Genomic DNA, 23,143 nt, shown 5'->3' on the forward strand with positions numbered 1-23,143 from the left:
AGTTTTGTTTGCTTTCTGTTGTGTAAGTTCGTTGTGACATCATGAATGTGTCGCAATAGTGGTATAACAGTTTTTCCAAATCTATTTGAGTATGTCTGTGACAGTATCATGATAGGAGTTTTTGTTTTGCCACAATGAGTTATATAAGAAATACTCACATACAAGTTTCTTAATAAAGAGGCCTTCATTAGATTTCCACTTATCAATAGAACTGAATTTTGCTTTTGCTCCTGTTTAGAGCCCATGATGTTTACCTTCCGTGTGATTCAAGCGAGGCAATCTACAGTAATGATCCTGCTCTTTATCAGCCAAGCACAGAGGACTCTGAAGACTTATACATCATGCCAGACGTTTAAAGAAAATCATGTTCAGTATAAATCCTAAAAGTGTTAATAATAAGCCAGTTTAAATCAGTTTAATAAATGAATACAGCAAGACAGCAAAACAAAATCAAGATCTTACACAGTACAAATCAAGCCCAAGTGTCTTCACGAAGGTTTCAATGAAAATACTTCTTCCTAATTTTATGTATTCAGTTGCCTTTGTGTCACATGCATCATACAGCATTTTCAACAACTTCAGTTGTAAAAGTGACAACACATTTGTCATTCTTGCCTCTTGTTATTTTATCTTTATGTCAGTGTTAAATTTAGTTTGACTCTTAAAGTTCAAAGATCTCTTGTAGGATATTTTTTCACTGATTCACTTCAAAACAAAACAGCTGAAGATGTCTTTTCCACTTCCACAACAAAAAAGGAATTATGAGTAACGTCAGCAAAGAAGGAGGTTTACTGTCACACTAATAAATCTTCAATGTGTCAAAAGAGATTTGCTTGTCAAATATAATATCCAACTTCTTCAATTGCGTCGAAACCAGTTGGCCTGTCATTGTCAGACGAGATTATAATATTTTTAGTGTTTTTTTTTTCAGAAGCATGAAAGCAATTTCTTAAATGCAACGACCGACAATAAGTATTAGTTGTACTTTAAAGTTATAGTCTATTGAACACCATCATTTTTATGTAAGTTCAATACAGAGACTGGCATGCCTAAAACAATTGAATAGAGATTAATAGTGTAATGATTTCATTCACGTATTACCTTGTAAACCTTGGGTGGTGGCAGTGCATTCAAGGACAGCAAAGTTAATGTGCTTCGGATTTAATAGATCACAATCCTCACAGTTTTATGGTGCACATCCCCTTTGTTACTGTACACACCAGACTGATGTCTGAACCCAAGTCAAATCTAAAGTGTGCAGTCCAACTCAAGCTTTCCCAGGCGCCACACATCCATTATGTTGGCACACCTTAAATCATATGACTCATGACGCATTTGTTTAGAATATGCTATACGTTAGTCACATAACTTACACTTTCAGATCTAATAGTCAAAATATCAGATGCAAAACCCTCTAAGTGCGTCTGACATGTAAATTAACAGTTTGATCAGACTCTTAATGCATTCTGCCAACAACACGCTGTTTCTGAATGGCCTGAAGAGAAAGTATTTGATGAGCATATAATACGTGCCGAGAGCATTCGGCTTAAATCCTTATTATTAGCTGCTTAAAACTAAATTATTTGCATCCGAGACCCTTATATGTACCCTGGGGCTGAACCCTTTCACAAAGTACATCTTTGCACCTAAAGAGGTCATATTATCTCAGAGGTACATATTGGTACCAAGAATCGGTCAATTTGAATAAAATGAATGCCAAAAAAAACATGTAAATATGTAAATATGTTATCATTTAACCAATTAAGATAATTGTAGGGATACATGAGGTGGTATCTTGATTTTTAAGCTATTGTAATACACTTAAAAATGAAATCTGTTAATTGAATTACATTTTATTGTAGGAGGATGGAGGAAATTACTTTATTGTGTAATAAATCAGATATTGTACTGTATGCCAAATATATTTCATATAAGTCAATAAAATCCTGCAGAGACAAACAATGACCAGTGTTTATAGTGACACAATATTATAGAAGTCAGTAATGAGTCAGGTAGATGACATCTTTCATGTTTTTGCATCAGAGACTATTTAACTCTCTGGTCAAGGCCACTGTACACTATAATTGGTTTCAAGGCTACATCTGTTAGATTCTGGCAAGCATGTCTTGAGTCAGTTTATGGCACAACTTGACCTTGAAATATTATCTAGAATTGATCATATATTGTAAAAGCTTTATTGTAAGAAAATTTTTGAAAGGTTATGTTCATTCTCATAGTCGTGAAGAAGTGTGTATCCATAAAGATACGTGATAAGAGTGAGTCATACACAGATGATTCATACTTATCCGAACGCATCTGATCTCTGCAATTGAATAGGATGAGCAAGAAACTGAGGTAGCAATTTAAATGCAGATGCAAAGCATTGGTTATGTAAAACAAATACTTTAATGACATACATTTTTCATCTTATAGTCAGTTGAATTAATTTTATTGAAATGTTTTGACAGAACAGTAATGAACCCATTATTTCAATCATTTTTCCCTTGAAGGGGACATACTTTAATAGCATTCTTTAAAAAAATAAAATAAAATACAGGTTTCTTAATAATACACTTGCAACATAGCTTAAAAACTTGATACACGGCATTCAACTTTCCAAATAAATTACAATAAATATAACTTGATACACAAATATGCAAATCATGTTAAAAATACCTTTAAACATCTCAACGTATGTAGAAAAGCAAGCATTTGGCCCGTGGCATTGGCTTCCAACGAAACCATACTATCTTATTAACGTAAGGAATGGAACCTAACGATAATGAGAATTCTTCCTTGGTTATTTTGCTGCCATTTTCTTTTCTTCATTTAGCACAGGAGTGGGGAACCCTGGTCCTGGAGGGCCACTGTCCTGCAGAGTTTATTTCCAACCCTAACCAAACACACCTGAATTTCATTTCCAAGCAATCCTGAACACTTGAATTTGATTTTTCAGGTGTGTTTAATTAGGGTTGGAACTAAACTCTGCAGGACAATGGCCCTCCAGGACCAGGGTTCCCCACCCCTGATTTAGCACTTTAATAGTCAGTGGATTGCAGGATTTTACACTCATGCACAATGGCATTCGCTGACTATCAAATCATTGAAAGGTGTGAGTTTTAACTTTCCACGACTGTCATAATGCATCAGTACCATCGGCTCATAGCTGGCCGGTACGCAGCAGGGTTGACGCGACGATCCCTTAGACATGAGATACAGACGGGACTTCACCTGTGTGTGCATACTGGCAGGTTTATAATTATGCGGGCACGAACCATCACAATAGTGCATTGTGTAGCCCGAAGGAGCGATAATCCAGTCTGACCAGCCAATGTCTTTAAAAGAAACATTTAGTGATCTCCGCCTGCAGAGACTTTCATCTTCATCAGCAGTCACACCTCTTCTGACTCTCCTCGATGATTGGTTAAGTTCTAAACTAAGCCTCGGTTTGGACTGAGCACGTGCTTTTCGTTTTCTGATGAGGCAAATTTCAACCACTAAAAGTTCAGCATTGGTGTCTCTCAGCCACCTCTTAACCACATGTGTCAGATCCAACTTAAGATGTCGCTTATTAAGATCCTTCGTGTGAAATATAGCCTCTGTGTGAAAACCAGAGGGCTTCTGCGTCCTAACCAGAATGTCCTTTGTAAGCCACGACTGGTTGGGTGAAATTTTATCCCTGTGCGGTCTCTGAATATGCAGTCTTGCTTGTTTAAGAGTTAGTCCATTGTTGATGGTTGAGTTCTTGTTGAAGGCAACTCTGAACCATTGTTGCTTTAACTCTGTGGTCGAGTTTAGAGGCTCGACTGTTAATAACGAAAAAACAATTAGGCTACAATCACTTAAAACACTTAAATTTGTCTTTTTGTTGTTGCCTATACATCCCAGACAGGGCTTCTCCTAGTCCCAGACTAAAAAGCATGTTTGAGCTGCCTTATTTTAAAAACACCTTATCTTAACATAAATCAGTGCCATTGCTTTGTCTCAAGATGCACATCAGTATTGATTTTTGTAAGGCTTGTTTGTAAAAACTACTTAAATGTCCTAATATAACTAAGGGCAAGTCCTGGATTAATCCAAACCCTGTCTGGGAAACTGCCCCAAAGTGTTTTCAGTTCACACATAATTTATAGTAAACACATAACACTGTAATTAAGCTTACCTGTAGTGGGAAAGAGCACCGTGGAGGCTCTTTGCTTCTGCTGAAGTTTGTCTTCTTGAGTGGAGTTTCCTCGAAGTAGTTGTTTTATTCTTCTGTACTGATGAAACATCCTGACCAGGTCCCGGTGAGAAGCTTTTTCGCCGGGTCCAGGTGGACTCTCCATCCCCAGGTACTCTAAAATACTCGCTTTCAGAGCCTCGAGCTGCAGGGCCTTGTTTGGTTCTTCGTATTCCTGTTGAGCCACGGTCTCCGCCAGAAAAGAGGTAAAAAATACAGCTCCGACAGAAAGGAGAACGCAGTGTGCTCTTGAATGCTGCATGGTAGGTTTTTTATGTTTGTGCTGTCTTTGTGTTGGGTAATGCTATGAATGAAATTCCAAACATGCTTTCATTTATACAGCGACTTGGCCACGCCTCACCAATGAGAATGCACTCCCACTCACCACACGTTCAAAAAACATTACCTTTACCATCACACCATGATATCATAGAGAGATAAGGAATAATACTTGCAATGTCACCCCAAACATACATAAGGGCATATCTAAAAATTTCATATTAAAACAAATCAAAATAATAATGGAAAACATTGACATTTATGTAAATACACACCTGTTAGAAAAAAGTACAAAAGTGTAGCTTTTCTGGGTGGTACCCTCAAAGGTTAACTTTTGTTCCTTTATGGGTATACAACACTTTGAAATGTTGTACTTTTTGTTTATGTGCTATATTATTTCCTGGGGACCTATTGGGTACCATAAGGAACAATTTTGTACCAGTTAAATTTTAGGGGTACAAAACCGTTAACTGTACCTTTAAAGATACACATTAGATCCTTAAGGTACAGTAATGTACCTCAAAAGTTAAAACAATGTATTATGTTTGGTATACCTGTAAAGGCACAAAACAGAAACTTATGGTACTACCCAAGCGACAGAAAAGGTAAAGTTTTAAACCTTTTTTGTTGAGAGTGCATGAGCATGATGTAACATCAAGAAATATTGGTCATGAGGATGACTTATGCAATGGAAACTACATGAGGTGAATTGTATACCTTTGCAGTTAAACAAAGTTTGGTATTAGAGTACATTTACACATTTGGCATATTGGTAGGAAACCTTTGGGCTGCTAACTACAGTAAGTGAAGTACAGCTGGTAAGTTTGGTGTATAGAAACGTTAAAAGCTTGCTGTTGCAATCATTATCCTGTATACAGAGTAGCATAATTGTATTTTCAAGCAAATCTGTTAAAGCATGTCAGACATGGTAATAATGGTAACATAACCATTACTTTAAAGCATGCTCACTATGCTGTCTACACATGGGTCTGGGGAAAACTACATGACCTCTGTACACTGATCGAAAGTCTATATGCTTTCCATATAAACCTTTTCTTTCCCATTTAACACGACTACGTGGCACTTCATAAAAAGAAGTACAATAAGGTCAGACTGCAATAAAACAAACTGAAATGAACCTAAACAAAAAAATTAATTTGCATATATGCTGTAGCCTACCAGTCACGTGTGGAATGTGTGTCACATGCCCAGATGACTCTTTCTTTTGTAAAAAGTGTGTGAAGGGTGTTTGAGGTATGCTTCAGACAAACACCGTGGCTTTCATCCAGTCAGAAATCCAAGAGAGCAATGATGAGTAATCTTTTAGTCAAATAAAAGTAGAGGTCTGTTTTAAAAACAAGACACACCTTCAAAGGACACTTTTTAGGAATGAGCTCATATGATAGAAATAACACCAGGCAAAATATATATATATAGACTTAAGAGACTAAACATGTATTATTGGTTTTTCTGGAATAACAAGTCAATTTAATTGCATTAAATTGCACCAGATTTTTAAATACATCCAACAGTTACTCTTAATTCCCACTCATCTTAGCACTTCACTAGTTTACTAGAGATCTTGTGATATACTTACCTTCAGTGAACTGTGTTTAGACATTTCTGTGATGGTTTTAACAGTCGATATTTTACAACTGACTTGCATGACAGGACAGTACAATTAAATTCGTACAGTCATCCGTACGGTAAAGTAAATAAAAATGTTGGTCCATCGTTCTCCAGTGATCCATACATAATATATAAGAGATGAGTAGATAAAGGTATAAGTTTAGAAACTGACGCAAATGTCGACTGTGACGTCAAAGATAAGGAGAGCACCTGATTAAGCACAACTGTCATCAGATGTTTCAATGTTGACATCATGGTGAACCAAAGAAAGTCATCTGGGTCATTGTGTCCCTCTAGCGGTTGTGAATGAAAATAGCAAAATTGAAATGTAAGCTTTTGCTGATTTGATTTTGAGGCATCACTTTTTACAGACAATAAAGATACATAAACGATAAACGTGAATATATTGGTTACATTTACAAGTCTCAAGTCACTGCTATAAGTGCATTTAAATCTGTTTATAAAGATAAACTGTTATCAGTTAACTGCAATCTAAATGATTTTATGTTTTACATTCAGTGAGGATTACTCTTTATAACCTCACAACCTGACATCAATCTAATGGTTATAGTCACCTCTTACAAGCATGAGCTACCCTGCATTTGGTCCAGAAAGAGCATCATGCACACAGCAACAGTAAAGGAAAAAAGCAGTGGGCTGTAAAGACACTAATTTCATGTCATTCTCACAACAAAAAACTGAATAAAATAAATAATTAAAAGAAAAACTCAAATTTATATTAGTAAACACTTAATCTTTTATGCAGAGCAAAGGGGAACAAAGAAGGATTCATACAATATTGCAGTGCTGTTTAAATCAATGTTCCATTGTTACATCAAAGCACTGTGGTGACACTTGGTGACATCCGGCAATAAATCAATCAGGGCATGGTATCCCACATGACCGACAGTGCCAGGCTTCCCAAATTATTGTACCGTGTTTGTAAACAAGGGAATGTCTGATAATTTGCAGAACTACAAAATTAATGTGTTTTGGCATGAAACCACCAATTTTCTAGAAGTTTGACCTCGTGCACGTAATGTAAATGCCCTACAAAGGTTAGTTTTGACTCAAACCCAGACTTTACCTCAGAGATGAAACACGTATTTGGCTAAATTTATAATTCAGTTAGAGATCTGTACAGTGCAAAAATATTTCATCCCACAAATTTTAAGACAAAAGTAGGATTTGGCTACAAATATGGATCTTTCAAACATCTTTGATGACAGATGAGTATCATTTTGTGAGAAATAAATCAAATTAATTATCTCCTAAAGCTTTAAAACAAATTATTTTATGGTTAACCAAGAAAAACACTCATGCCTAGATGGACGATCCTTAAAGGGGACATTTCACGAGACTTTTTAAAAATGTAAAATAAATCTTTGGTGTACCCAGAGTACATATATGAAGTTCTAGCTCAAAATACCCCATAAAAAATGTATTATTGCATGTTAAAATTGCCACTTTGTAGATGTTTGTTTTGGGTGTGTCATTTTAAATGCGAAAATGAGCAGTGCTGTGGTTGGATAGCGCAGATTAAGGGCCGGTATTATCCACTTCTGACATCACAAGGGGAGCCAAATTTCAATGACCTATTTTTTCACAAGCTTGCACAGAAAAACACAAAACTTAGTTACTGGGTTGATCTTTTTTCACATTTTCTAGGTGAATAAGAGCACTGGGACCCAATCAAAAGTCAGAATTACAAGATATGTCCCCTTTCAAATTAAATATCACTTATCAATTTTACGCAATAATGCTCAGGCAAATGCAGTCCAGTGGAAAACGATTGCTAGATTTTTTTAAATGTATGGTTCAACTCAAAAAGAAAAACCCTCATAAAAATGACTATTATCGCCTTATATTGTGTAAAAGTGTGATCTGATTGGTCGCTCATGGTGTAGTCAGGTGACAGCAGCAGCGCTGTTTGTGGAATAGTGGGGTGACTGGAAACTGGAAACTGGGTTTGTTATTATGTGGAGTACCAGACAGACATTCATCACTAAAGTATGGGTTGAATTAACCACAGGAAACACAAAATACATACAAGTGTCTTCAAAATGGAGCCAAATATACTAAGACGACGTGGTCTTCAGGTAAGAAAGCCTACTTTTTATGCATATAAGCGGACACAAACGTTTACCACGAATAAAACGTACATCAAAACAATGATTACATAACAATTTTAAAGAAAACTAGCGCGGTGGCTTAATTTCGTTTTATTTTGTGATCGACACGATTCACAACTTTTTGTGGAAAAGGCTTTTTAAGAGCGCGCGCATTTGTCAACGGTCTATTTAGTCTGATGGATGAAACACGTGTAAACTGCGTCTAGCATTTATCGGATATGTAACATTATGTTGAATATTTATCTAACGATGTATTTGTGAAATTGATTTTCAGCTGTTGATTGTATCCACGTTTGAGCTTGAAAAACTCCATTATAGTCGACACCTTTCATCAGCTGTTGCCATGGTGATTGAAATTGATGTCTGTTTATGACTGAATACGATTTATCTTTGCTCCTTTCTTTCAATATTGCTTTTGATACATAACCAACCCTATTGAATCTGCCTGAATTGAACATTATTCAGATGTGTTTTTCACTGTGTATTTGCATAGCCTGAATTCATTTAATATAACCGTTATGAGTGAAAAAGCTGACTGGTGTTTTGTTTTTGCCTCGAAAAATTTAATATATGGCCATATATGTACTTATATTTTACATAGTATGACATATATCTATACATATATTTGACTTATCTGAGTACACAATATATGCCTGCAACATATATGAACATTTATATGTCCAAACATGTGAAAAAAATATTTGGTTTCATCAATATATGATACCATATATCTGCATATATTACAGTATAGTATTGGTTTCTCGCATATATGGACAATATTAATTATAAATATGTGACATACATATTTGTTTTCCACATATCTATACATATATTTGACTTATCTGAGAACACAATATATGCCTGCAACATATATGAACATTTATATGTCCAAACATGTGAAAAACATATTTGGTGTCATCAATATATGATACCATATATCTGCATATATTACAGTATAATATTGGTTTCTTGCATATATGGACAACATTAATTATAAATATGTGACATACATATTTGTTTTCCACATATTTAATAAATGTATGTAAACATACATGCATGTGATACTGATGCATTTTTAAAGCTGTGGCATATGGTTATGGTACTTTGTGGATGTATTTGTCAAAAATGACAAAGAAAGCACTGCATTATTGTATTAAAAATACTATATTATGAAGTCCTGTTAGTTTTGTGACCTAAAGACCCCCCCAGGATCACCATCAGACAGGTTTTTGCTTTTATACAGCAAGTAAAAATTATCTGGTCAGATCATCTTTAAATATGTAAGTGAGTGTTCAAGAAGATTTGAAATGTATGATCATTATGGGGAATCAACAGCTATTTTAATTACTTTGAACAAAAATGACTGCATTAGTTCAGAAAACTGCCAGCTAAGTCTGTGTATATTAACAAACAGTGATAAGTTGATACTGATTATTATTAATAATCACAACTCAATTACATTATTATTTTTATTTTATTATTTTATTTTATTTTAGTTTTTTATTTTATTTGTGCAGGGATTGGTAAAGTTAATAAATAAATAAATAACCAAATGTTATTTTTTGGTTGCTTTTATATCTTTTAGTATAGTGTTTGTTAAGCGAATTTACATATTATTATTATTAGCCTATTATTAAATCGTGTTAAATGTATTGCTTAATTAATAATAAATAGTCAAAAGAACATAATAAAAACTTCCTCCACTGCCTATTGAATGCGCTACACCCAGTCCAGTAGGAGGCGCTAATGACCCTTCAGTTGCCAATCGCCACTCAGGCCAAAAGCGCAGAAGAACAAAAATGACCGGGAAAATCTGACAGGACTGAGAAGATGACAACAGCACAGCGGGGTTTTAGAAGTAAGTTTTAAATATTTAATATATTTTGCATAAGTTTCTTGCTGTCTAGTTTGTTACAGCCTAATTAATCATTATTGTTAGGGGAGGTTTGCAAGTTTTTGTCGTAGTAATCTTGTAGCTTGCGGTTTACTATGGTTTGATCCTTAATTTTTCTTGGGTGTTTTTGTAAATATGTCTTAATTTAATGTTATTGCACAATGCACAAAACTGTTCAGAATCTTTCAGTTTATATTATTCTGGTTAACCTTATGAAGCATGTTCTTAAAGGAACAGTGATTAATAAGGCACTTATTTATGCAGTTAACTCATAATTTACAAAATACAATTTGTTTAAAACAGTCACTTGAGAAATAATTCTAGAAAAATAACGTGTACAGACATTTTCACAGACATTGTTAATGTAACTGTTACATAAATACAGCTTTCTGGCAACAGGTGGTGTGTTTTAGATAATATATTTAAAAGGTTCATATCTAATGCATTTTGACATTCCTTATATTTATTTTTATGTAAGAGTTATACTTTTATTTTAGTGAGAGGGTTATGTTTGTGTTTAAGCAGACATTGCAAGCAGGCAAGCACTTATAGCTTGACATGGCTGAAGTCAATACTACCTCACCAAAATTACAACTAATGTTTGGCTTAAACCTTGCCTAATCGCAGTGTTTTTCCCTTTTATTATTTCTCTTTTTGTAGGCCCATCAGAGTGATTTTCTGAGTTCTTTCACATATGCTGTATGGTAAGAGTGAATTTCTGCCAGTTGATACCGGTGACAGGTGTAAATTATTAAGTTTATCTTTGTATTTTTTTATTAAAGGTCAGCGAATGGATGGATTATCCAGTCACGGTACATAATAAAAGGTAAATGGCAAGTAATTAAGTAATGTACTAAATGTATAAACTGTAGTGTATTCAGTAGCTACTAATCTCACATTACCTCTATCACTCTCTAAAAGACTTGACTGAGTTAGAAGAAGCTGAGCGACTCTTCAGAGTGAAGATGTTATGGTAATGTAAATCTTACGTTTTTATATTGTAGTTATATATAATATATCAGAGACAGCACGTCATTTTAACCCTGTTTTATGGTTAAAGGGGTTTTGCACCCTAATGGCGCTTTTCCATTGCATAGTACCCTACAGGTAAGGTCGAGTCAGCTCACTTTACTTTGGCTTGGTTAGCTTTTCCATTGAGGGAGGGATTATAGTGGTGTCAAATGTATATAGCACGACATTCGTTGCTCGACTAATCGAGACTGTTTTCTAAGATGGCTCCTGTCTGTATACGAGTAATGTATTATCTTTATAAAGGATCTTATTAGGGCTGTCACTTTTGAGAAAAATCAAGCACACATATCCCGCGCTTGAGCGTGTTTCTGAAAAGTAATCGTCACTGACAACAAGCACACATACATAGCCTATGTATGCGCGTGTGCATATACATTAACCCTGCTCGTGCTGTTTGCTTGACTGTTTTAAATGATAGAGAGCACAAACCATTGATATTTGAGAAATAAAACTTACCGCTGAGTTAAGCAGATCTTACTTCACTCTGTCGTCTATGTGACATGCGACAGTAAGCACGTGATCATTTTAAATCAGTTTACAAGACAAATGCTGTTGTTGTTTAATATAAAAAGTTTACATCAGGGCTTTGAACCTGAATTTTTTTCCCCAATTGGTTCGTTCCAAACAGAAACAGTATTTTAACGTTTCCGGTTTTTGGTTCAACCCTAAAGTTGACGTTCCTGAACCGGTTAGAACAAAAAATAAAGTTCCCGAACCGGTTAATAACGTTCCATGTCAACTGTGGGACATAAAAATAAGTAGGCTGATCATTAGGACATTAAACTTAAGAAAAATGATGTAGACTAATAAGTTAAGGCTCTATCGTGTCATCGAACATTAAAAAGGCTAAATTATGTAAGCGGCATAACTGACATGCCTACATTTGTTGAATGAGTGCACTTAAACACACGCACACACACACAGACGGAGGACGAATTCCAAACGGCGCTTCAGGAAGAAGATGCTGCATAAACAGTCACTCCACATAAAGTGAAAATTACGATGTTTTTCCGTGCTTTATTCGCCAAATGTATTTTATACATCAAGAGTTCTGATCTTTGAAGGGCATAGGGATAATCATGTTTGATTGGAGTTAGGGCTGTAACTTTTGAGTAAAATCAAATTCGAACGGATATCGAATGTCATGCAATGGATCCGAATATATGCGAATATCTAGGTGCCCCCCGCGCTCATCAAAAAAAAAAAAAACACCATAATGGAGATTCAATCACAAATTTATTAACAGTGAAAGTCATAAACAGGACTGTCTGAATTACTTTTTTTACTTTTGAAACGGCAGGTAATCAACTTATAAATAACAACTTATATGAAAAAACTATTCAGAACAGGTACAGACAATAACTTAAACAGCAGCAGGAAGCCCAAACGGAATTCGCGCCCGCAGATTTCGGCGGAAAACTCAGCGGATTTAATGCGCGTCATTGACAAGCAAACATATCCCGCGCTTGAGCGTGTTTGTGAGAAGTAATATCTTTGACAACAAGCACACACACATAGCCTATCCCACGCGTTTGTGAGCCGTCATTGACAAGTACATTAACCCTGCGCGTGCTGTTTGCTTGACCGGTTTTAAAGAGTGCACAAACCCTTTGATATTTGAGAAAAAATTAAACTTACCGCTAAGTTAAGCAGATCTCACTTGACTCTGTTGTCTATGTGACGCGTGACAGTCAGCACATGATCATTTCAAATCCGTTTACAAGACAAATGCTGTTGTTGTTTAATATAAAGTTTACATTGCGTTGTAAAAATGATGAAAGTATCTTCATACATGCTAATTTCATAATGTGAACGTATTAGCACAAGCTTTTTATTCTGCTATAATATTTAATATAAACAATAATATGTCATTTTATATACAAACTATAATTCTATCTTAACATGCACATTAGGTTCATGTTGGTCCAATTTGATTCCCTTTCTTGCGCACAGTTGCCGTCGTTGGTCTCACTCTCAGCCTCCTTTCTATTACGAGGTGTTACGTAAAAAAATGCGCTACACATGGTATTTTAAAAACCGGATGGTTTATTTAAAGTTCGAATACGGATATTTCACATCTTGTTCGAATGCATATTCGAATATCGAATAAAAAGTGACAGCCCTAATTGGAGTTGGGCTGGACACATTCAAATCCATGTGCGTCTGTGTGTACAGAAAATTGTTTATTTTAGCGCCTTTTTGTGGTTAAATTGTTTAAAATCACTTAAGTGTTAACATTTGCAAGCCTTTGAAACACGTGCAAATGATCAACTTTCACCCTATTTAAATTTGCATATTAATCCGCAAATCGCATGCGAGCCGAACTGTGGGTCGTGATCTGTACAGATCACTGACCAACTGCGATCCGTTACACCACTAATTAGTATTAAAAAAAACAAACAAACATCTTGAGATACTTGGTAGCCTACAATATTAACCTCTTATGATTGAGCATTAGAGACTTGGGCTTGAGTAGGCTACCTGCTGGTGGCAAGCTTCTCATTTCTCTGAGTCAACGACGACCGGAAGTGAACTTCACAGAGTCAAATTGCACAGAAATCTTGTCAAAGAACTGAAAAAAATAACGTTATTGACCGGTTACCATTATTTTCAATTAATGGTTTTGTTCCAGAACATATATTTTTGGAAAGTTTCTGGTTTTGTTTCTGTTCTTTGCAAAACATCAAAAGTTTCTGGTTTTCTTTCCTTGAACCTGTTCAAAGCCTTTGTTTACATTGCGTTGTAAAAAAGATTATGAAATTTATCATACATGCTAATTTCATAAAGAAAATGTATTAAAGGGACATTCCACTTTTTATGAAAATATGCTCATTTTCCAGCTCCCCTAGAGTTAAATATTTGATTAAATCCAATCCATTGAATCTGATCAGACCATTATCATCGTGCTTAAAAATAACCAAAGAGTTTCAATATTTTTCCTATTTAAAACTTAAGACTCTTCTGTAATTACATTGTGTACTAAGACCGACGGAAATTAAAAGATGCTATTTTCTAGGCAGATATGGTTAGACCTATACTCTCATTCTGGCGTAATAATCAGTGACTTTGCTGATGTAACATTAAACATTTGATTCTTACCAAGAAAATATACTCTCAAACAGGCGTAATAATCAGTGACTTTGCTGATGTAACATGGCTGCAGCAGGCGTAGTGATATTACGCACTGCCCGAAAATAGTCCCCTGCCATTGAAAGTAACCAAGGGGACTATTTTCGGGCAGTGTGTAATATCACTACGCCTGCTGCAGCCATGTTACATCAGCAAAGTCACTGATTATTATGCCTGTTTGAGAGTATATTTTCTAGGTAAGAATCAAATGTTTAACTCAGGGGAGCTGAAAAATTAGCATATTTTCAAAAAAAGTGGAATGTCCCTTTAACACAAGCTTTTTATTCTGCTATAACACTATAAACAATAATATATGTAATTTTATATACAAACTATAATTCTATCTATCTGGTTCGTGTTGGTCCAATTTAATTCAGAGCACTTGATTGATTTGGTGTTTTCATTTTCATTGTAAGCCTTTAAAAAGTAACTATTTTAGATGCAATTTTGTAATATTTACGGCTTAAATTCTCTTATATATTTTTAAAAAAATTTTAAATCATTCCGCAGAACTATCCAAAAAATTACCCAGGTTCCTTAACTGCTGTGCTACCACCACCCCTTTCGGCTTAGTCCCTGCTTTCGAACCACACCCGTGGAGATATCTGCCAACAAATGGACAATCATTCATGGGGCTACAGAATTTTCAATGTATGTTTTCAAATTCACAATCTGCGTAAAAAAATATAGTTTCGATGAGAGGTGGTGGAGGGTGGTGTTTGGCACTATGACCCTATCTCGCCTGCAAATTAAATAGGTGCAAAACTGGCCGCCATGCTTGCACTAAGTGTGGCCTTACTTGCCTATTCACGTACTTTGTCACTTAATTTTACGGACTTGCACTAGAAGAAACTGCAATAAAGTTTTTTTTTATCTTTGTGATAAGTTTATCCACCAGTGTTTTGTCTGCTTTATACCTAAAACTTTTTCTTTAAAATGTACCTTCTCAGATGCAGTTATGTCAAAGCACTCGTTTCGGATGGCCAGATTGGAACAGAACCTGAATGGGAAGATGGCAGAGCTAAGACTGGCAATTTCCAGGAAAAATGTTTACTAAAAATGAGTGTGTTTTTCCCCAGCGAGAGAGTTTGGGAATGTTTTAAATGTGTCTAGAAGTTTGAAAATGTAATACTGAGGGAAAAAAGTGAGCGCTTTGAAAAGGCTTTAAAAAGAAAAAAAAGTCTGAAGTTGATGTGAAATGAAGTTAAAGTTTTTACTTGAAAAGTTTGTACTGTACTTGTTTGTACTTGTCAAGTCTGTGCTGAAAAAAATGCAGTAAAGGTTGTATTTGAAAAGACTTGGAATTGTGTGTTCTGTAGAATGAGTACAAATATATGTGCAGGCTGTATAAAAAAACATAGTTGTGCCACTAATATAAGTGAAAGTACATGGTGTCATCATATTAGAAGCATATTTGTATCCCTAATATAAGTGAAAGTACATGGTGGCATCATATAAGAAGCATATTTGTATCCCTAATATAAGTGAAAGTACATGGTGGCATCATATAAGAAGCATATTTGTATCCCTAATATAAGTGAAAGTATGTACAATGGAAATAAGTACATATATGCATGTATACATATATGTGTCTTACGTATATTTCACATGTATGTCCATATATGGGAAAATATATGGCACTTACATGAAAACGGCCATTTTTGCTATATTTTGAAATATATTTTTCATATATGTCTATATATTTTACATATATGAATTTTGCATATACTTTCATATATGCAGCAGACATACATGGGCACTGATATTATATATGTAATTTACATATATTGACATATATTACATTTCTGTATGGGTCCACATGTCAGGTCTAACCTGTTACTCTGAGATTAAACATGTCTCTTGTTTTTTTTTCAGCAACTACATTCGCATGCACATACACAAATGTTTATTTTTATTTTGCTTTATTTTTTCAACAGCATTTTTAAATTGAGCTCTGTGTGAAGATATGTTATGAACGTCTAAGTTTATGAATAGTGTATACATCCATAGTGTATACATCCCTGGAAACATTGGGCACAAACTAGATTAAAGAAGAAACAAGAAAACCTTTGTTGTTGGGCATTTACAAGACACTTCTGCATTCATAGCAACACAGTGCACTACATTAACAGTCCCCTTGGCACACAGCAACCGGTTTAGCGCCTAAGATACTGCTTCCCCTTGAAAACCAAGAGGAACAGACACAAACATCTCAGTCTTAGCAAATTTATATTCAAAAGCATAAGGGTATAGGCAGTGTCAATTGAGGGTTCAGCATTGGATCTCAGCAGCGAGATGGGTTCTGCTCCTCCATCATGAATGGTTTTAATGAAAGCTGTTGCTTTTGGCCTGAGATATAATTGTAATGGAGCTGAAGAATATCAGACAATTTCTGCCTCCCAAAAATGAATAAAATTAATAGATCAACAAAGAATAACAATTCATTTATTGTTTACTCATTTCAATCATGCATAGCTTTTCTTCTATTGAAAATGGGAGAGGGGGCACAGCACATTTTGGTTTTGGATAAATTGTTTAAGAATTTAGTTAAAAAATTTAACTAATAAAGCATAATATTGCATGCTTGTGTAAAAATACAATTAATTTTAACTTCAAATTAATCATATTTTTACACAAGTAATATGAATGCTACAAATAAACACTTAAAGTTTGTTTCTAGAACCTACTGTACAATTATACTGAAAAGTGACAGAAGTGCAAATGTTACAACTCACCTATAGGTGGGGTTAATTGTACCAGACAGTAAGTTTGTTGTAATAGCTACAAAATTCAATTTGAACATAAATAATTCAATACTATTCTATCTATATACCAGACATATATGGATATTGTTTGTACATCGGTAGCCATCTACAAATCTATCCATCTATTTGTCGTCTAACCATACTTCTATTTACATTTAGGCATTTAGTAAATGCTATTATTCAAAGCGACTTAAAAAGAAAAGGAAACATTTAAGCGATTTGTCATAGGGAGGCAATAATACAAGAAGTGCTTATACCAAATCACAAGTTTTCACTATTCTAAAACAACACCTGTTTTAAAGATAAAAGAGGTGTGTCTACAGTCAGTATCAATTTGTAAAGTATTATGGATCAATACATATGGAGAGATATTTTAGAAAAATTTGCATTGTCAAATTATGTCCGGTGATATTGCATTTACAGTTATTATTTTAAATAATTGAATTAACATTGTTTTCATTTCATTAGTATTGTACAATATAGCTTAGTTGTTAAAAATGTTTTCAAACCTAGCAGCAAGAAAACAACAGTTACTAAGAGTTGCTGACATGTTTCATAATAAGGAGGTTAAATTTGGTGACTCACACACTCAAAAAATAAAAAATAATGAAGAAATTTACCTTTATGCTTTCAAAACACTCTTTGTCCAGTATATTACCAAAAAACAACAAAACTTTTTATAAATCTGAGGGAGACTTATAACAGTGAGAGGAAAAAGACCAAAAGCACAGTTCACTCTGTTTTCAAGTTACCTTTCTGTGTGCTCTCATAGAAAAGGCTGAAAAACATAAATGCTTGCAAGATTTGTCATATACGCAACAAGTATTCATTTTTCTTACTTTTGACTCTTTTTTTATATTTGATTTGAAACTCTCATTAAATGCATGACAGATGAATGTAAATTCAAAAGCACAGACACAAAGATTTTCTGTGAAGTCATTAAGATTCAATGTGACTTTTCTTACCATGGAATAATTCACTTATGAGTCTCATGATTTTTAAGGTCTTCCTCATCTTTTATAATTTTATTAAATAGAGTATTGGGTAATATCCTATTTTGGAGATAATTTGCTCAAATAAATAGCCCAGACTTTTTGCAGTATCTTCTCAGTTAAACATGACTCCACTTGTCAAACTAACTTATAGTCTTCATTACTTTTCCAGAAGGAACTGAGCCTTCCACGGAGAGGAAATATGTAAGTAGATTTTTTTATTTAATTCAATTTTAAACATTGTCAACCTCACATTTTTATTGTAATATTTAGGTTTTATTTAAGTTTCTATGCACTGCACTTCCAAAGTAGGCCTACGTCAAATTAAAATGTAAATATAGTTTGCATATAATATTTAACTTAAAATTATGACTCCGAAATCTTTGTACAAAACATGCATCTAAAAGTCAGAATTTTTAAAGTATATATTATTTTACCGCATTGAAAACGGTTCAGTATGGGACATATGTAGCCTGCGTTAAGGGGGCGGGTTTAGTGTGCCCTCCACAGTGACGTTCACACCCCACTGTGACCCTTCTTCAGTTAGGCTATGACAACTTCCTCTACTCCACACACCCGATTTTCCTTCATTGTTGCCTTGTGGATCGTATTCTGTGTATTTATACATCTTTAACCTGCCACTCGAGTATCTGATCATCTTTGACCATGACAGGGCTTGGGTAGCACGAGACGATGCCATTTTCCAAGGCAACGTGCTAATGTGTCACTTATGAAAAAATAACGCGGTGATGGCATCGGCGCCGTTTAACTTAACGCGCTTTCTGTTCATTCCCCAGTGCGTTTTGCAATGGAGTCTGTGTCGACATGGAGTTTGTTTGGGAATCGCATTAGACATCGCTTCCTTTTCTCGTTACAATGTTGCGTTTTATCATCGGTGAGGATTTGTTGACTGCGGGCATAAGAGGACGAGCGCACCGACATCATGTCTGATCGGAATTACTGGACTGTGTGCCCGAGTTACAAAAGTCAGTTCGTGTCGGGAGGCTTAGTAAAACGACCCAAGGGGTAAAGAAAAGTTTTACATTTAACACTATATATTTTGATGTCTCATTTGTTATGCTTCGAGGTTGCTCCGGAATTTACAAACTTGGTCCAACTTGGGAGAAAACCTAGAGATAAATGCGCTTGTTTTATTTATAAATAGATATATTAAGCAATTAATTATTGCTTCTACAAATAATTGCTTCTTAACATTTTCTAACCGGTAGTCGACTGCGTACACGCTGTTTTTCCACCCAGCCCGTTTTTGTTTCCGAGAGTAAACGTGGCCCATGCAAGCCTGTAAGCGTCTGCTATTCATTGTCCCGTATTGGCGGCCCGTGTTTCACTTACTGTTTAAACGTCGTTTTATTGTTACATTTGTGTTTAAAGAATAGCTCAAATGTATTTGTAATCTGTGGTAAATGTTATAGCCAATGTTTGTAAAGTAATGTTTTTGGCGTTGCCAAACATGCATTGTAAAGAAACGGACTGTGGCGACTATGCAACAGATTGCATTGTTATATTTACACCAGATTGATCACAGGAACTTGGGATACAGTGTTGACAGAATAATACCCTGAATTATATCTTTAAAAAACTAGTAAACTCTCTGGTAGTGTGTTTGTAAACCTGAATTGTTAGGTTGTGTTCCTGGAATAAGGTTAATGACTGAGCATCCCTAAATGGGGGGTGAAGTATTTTCTGAAGTATGATCATGCGTTTTCTTTCCACAGTAACCGGAACAAAAGGAAGAGTCTGGCTCCTTCTCCTACTCTATCAAGACCTCTCTCACCTCTTCCCTTACAAACTGGTAGCTAAATTACTACTTCTCCTCCTTTATTAAGAAAAAGACAGATGTGTGATTGATGATAAACAAAGTCAAGCACAATATGTTCACAGAGTCTTGCCCAGTGTTTAAATACCAGCAATTTTACTTTGTAAACACCAGTCAGTGCATAATTGCTTTGGCATCCGTTAACACTGCAAATCAACCAACCAACCTTTATGTCCACGTTTACCATTGCAAATATGTTTTCTACAGGCACCAGTCCACTGGATAGTCCAAGAAATGTCTCTAGCAGTCCCTCTGTTAATTTCATTCGGAGGTAAGAGTACATGCACGTCATGCGCGGTGTTTTCGTATACATCTTGCCATCATAATGTCAGTATCAAACTTTTCCTTTAGCTCCCTCGGTAAAGCATTGCGCTAACAACACAAAGCTTGCAGGTTTGATTCAAACATACAGATTAAAAAATGTTTTGCGCATACACAAGCCTTCACGCACAGTCGAAGCACAGCTTTGCAAAGCATAGTTTATTTGACTCATACTTGTGTGCTTGCGTTAGTTGCATTGCGACTATTTGCAAAACCTTTTGTGGCCTACAGAAAATTGTGTCACACGCTGTACACTAACCCACGCGTAAAAAATTGACCATACTTTGATCTACATGAATGTAAATGTAAAACCTTTACTGTCTGGCCAATACGATTCTGTGTTTGCTGCAGTCGCCCCAAGGCTGTACTGGTGATGGAAAGCTTGGCATTTGTCACAGCAATTATTGTAAAGTCAGCATGCAGCCTTATTACTATATGCTTCCAAGATTATGTCCCTAGGCTTAATCTGCTTTTATTAATGCTTGCTCACACTCATTGAACTGATAGGACAGTGTTTGGATGTTTTTGTCATCTTATGGCCCAAACTAAGTATTTTATTTGGTTCTGGGTAGAGAGTTCAGGATTAGAATGATTATAGAGGGTGCGAAGTGAGTTTATATACATATGAATGTAATACTATAATAAAATCTAATTGAAAAAATGTATGCATAATCAATAATTCTATGCGCATTATGTCCTAACCAGACACGACATGAGAAGATTTTACTGTTTTTCTGTTCACACCAAGAGCAAAAAACGCGGTTTGGCTGTTAACAAATTCAAAGGCAAAGAGTACAGTGTGTTCACAAGTTCTTTCTGTCTGTGCGTTCTCTTACACTTGTAACACACAACACTACACTGCTGAGAATTGCAAAGCTATAACACATTCCTTCATTTTCATGGCTTCTGTGATGCTTTACCAACTGCCATGATTTTGTATTGTTTTCTGTGTGGTGCATGAGGGATTTTTAATACAATATTTGTTTCTTATTGTCTGTAATATGTGCTGCAGTTTGTTTGCCATTTACTAAACCTATAAAGTGGGATTTATATCCATAAAGTTTTTGGTGTGGGATTTTGGCACTTTGTTTTTCTGAAAATGTAAAGTCCTTACCAGGATATACAGCATAGTGTCATACTATATCTCTGCCCTACTTTAGAGCGGATACACGAAGATGGTCTGTGGCATCGGTCTCGTCTGGATATGGAACCAATCCACCCAGTTCTGCGGTTTCAGTGAGTGGGCCACTCTCATTTATTATGAAAAGACACTTTTGTTTTCCTCTAGCTTTGTTTTCCTTATTCTTCCCTCATAATGCCACTTGCAATGCTATGAACACTGGCCATAGATTTTGTATCAAAGTCATTTGCATTGACTAGGGCTGCATAACAACTAATCGTTTTCAGAAGAAAAGCTTTTGTTTACATCATATATGTCTGTTTATTGTGTATAATAATTATGTGTACTGTATATAGGGGTGTGACGGTCATTATATAACCGTGAGACCGACGGTTATAGTTGAACACCGTCATTAGAACTCTATAACCGCCAAAACCGTGTTATTAAAATATTTTTTAAAACATTTTTTATCATAAAGAATTTTTAGATACTATTTAAAACAATTGTTAACAGTCTGTGTTACACGCCCCCTCACGTTCTCACGCAGTGAAAAATACAGAGCGGAGCAGACACTGACAACGCGCTGACATACAGGACAGACCAGGTTACTTTTCGGTTACTTTTGAGATTTAACATATTAAACAAAGTCTCACCTTTCCAATCATATCTTCCTTCTAGTTAATTTATAGCATCAAATAAACATGAATGACCATGAGAAGGAATGTTGTTTTAATCGCGGAAAGGCGTCAGTACACTCCGCTTTTCAAGTTCAAATCCTCCCATGCTAATCTACTAACTCTCTTGAACGCACATTCACTGCTAGTTGTCTTGCTGTTAATTTTAAAGAAACGTAGAGCAAGTAGCTAATCAGTGTCTAGTTTATTCAAACGCCGGGTGAGCACTGTGCAGCGCGTCTGCGGAGAGCGTTTGCTGCGCGTGGCCATTGTGCTTTTACACCGGCTGCGTTTAATAACAATCTCAAGTTCATATTACTTTCTTTTACCTGCGCATTTATGAGCAAAACCTCTTCAATACGCTTTTAATCCACATTGTTTTCGTGCTGTTCTGGTCCGTGTAATGACAGATATAGACACAATTACAGACATAAAAAGCCCAATGCACAAATCTGTTTCTCTGAAGATTATTAAGATAGATGATAGATAGAGGATTAATTTATGCTGGGCAGAGAGTGACAGCGCAGTCTTCTGGCAACAGTGTTTTTTTTTATATTTCATTGCTTTCTGTTAAATTGTTCAAAGTTATTACTGTTTAAAACACACTTTGCATCACATTCATGATTTTATGGTAAAATGACACTTTCCCGTCAATCCACGAGCATTTAAACGAGCAAAACGCCCCCCACAGACGGTTATGTGATGAACCGTCACATTTGACTCACGTCATAACCGTCATCACCAATTCTGAAACCGGCACACCCCTAACTGTATATAAATACACACACATGCATGTGTATATATTTATTGAAATATTTACATGTGTATATACTTTTAGATATTTTTTATCAAATTTTCATTATATATTAATATAAATACTTAATATATACAAATGTTTTCTTAAAATTATACATGCATGTGTGTGTGTGTGTTTATATATACATAATTATTATACAAACATATATGATGTAAACAAAAACTTTTATTCTGCAAACGATTAGTTGTTATGCAGTCCTACACTTTTTTGCTAATTTAATTTATTATTCGGTTTCAGCTATTCATATATCAAATGTGTTATGTTTAAAATGAATTATTTTTGTTTTGGAAAGCGCTTTAACAT

At 35.2% G+C, this 23,143-nt stretch overlaps 2 protein-coding genes and 1 long non-coding RNA gene across 6 annotated transcripts in view; 2 read left to right on the forward strand and 1 right to left on the reverse strand.

Annotated features, from left to right (window-relative positions):
• Positions 1 to 3,023: 3,023 nt before the first annotated feature.
• On the reverse strand, positions 3,024 to 4,749 carry gdf15 (Growth differentiation factor-15). Its single transcript, XM_065275392.2, has 2 exons — positions 4,163 to 4,749; positions 3,024 to 3,806 (listed from the first exon to the last, which is right to left on the reverse strand). Exons 1-2 carry the CDS (start codon positions 4,479 to 4,481, stop codon positions 3,070 to 3,072), a joined length of 1,056 nt encoding a protein of 351 aa, XP_065131464.1. The 5' UTR covers positions 4,482 to 4,749; the 3' UTR covers positions 3,024 to 3,069.
• Positions 4,750 to 8,098: 3,349 nt separating this feature from the next.
• The window catches only part of mast3a (microtubule associated serine/threonine kinase 3a), a 29,928-nt gene continuing 14,883 nt past the window's right edge, over positions 8,099 to 23,143 (forward strand). Inside the window, exons 1-6 of one of the 4 annotated variants that reach the window (XM_065276303.2) lie at positions 8,119 to 8,226; positions 8,534 to 8,605; positions 18,244 to 18,275; positions 19,808 to 19,884; positions 20,116 to 20,179; positions 21,390 to 21,465. In XM_065276303.2, the coding sequence (XP_065132375.1) occupies positions 8,191 to 8,226; positions 8,534 to 8,605; positions 18,244 to 18,275; positions 19,808 to 19,884; positions 20,116 to 20,179; positions 21,390 to 21,465 (357 nt within the window). In that variant the 5' untranslated portion in view covers positions 8,119 to 8,190. Of the gene's footprint in view, positions 8,227 to 8,533; positions 8,606 to 18,243; positions 18,276 to 18,605; positions 19,098 to 19,807; positions 19,885 to 20,115; positions 20,180 to 21,389; positions 21,466 to 23,143 lie in introns of those variants that run through there. The other 3 variants (XM_065276302.2, XM_065276305.2, XM_065276304.1) reach the window with 3 other exon arrangements.
• Positions 9,810 to 15,611, forward strand: LOC135766827 (uncharacterized). Its single transcript, XR_010541828.2, has 5 exons — positions 9,810 to 10,117; positions 10,814 to 10,857; positions 10,936 to 10,979; positions 11,075 to 11,126; positions 15,265 to 15,611. It is a non-coding gene; the product is annotated as an uncharacterized lncRNA (long non-coding RNA).

The sequence above is a fragment of the Paramisgurnus dabryanus genome, chromosome 6 (genome assembly GCF_030506205.2).
Source record: "Paramisgurnus dabryanus chromosome 6, PD_genome_1.1, whole genome shotgun sequence".
Classification (NCBI taxonomy): domain Eukaryota; kingdom Metazoa; phylum Chordata; class Actinopteri; order Cypriniformes; family Cobitidae; genus Paramisgurnus; species Paramisgurnus dabryanus.

What these genes read in the sequence shown, in the direction of transcription:
- gdf15 (XM_065275392.2), bottom strand. Translation starts at nt 4,481, where the DNA reads ATGCAGCATTCAAGAGCACACTGCGTTCTCCTTTCTGTCGGAGCTGTA. An exon ending in GGTGCTCTTTCCCACTACAG is followed by an intron (nt 3,807 to 4,162) that starts GTAAGCTTAATT and finishes CGTTATTAACAG; the next exon opens with TCGAGCCTCTAAACTCGACC.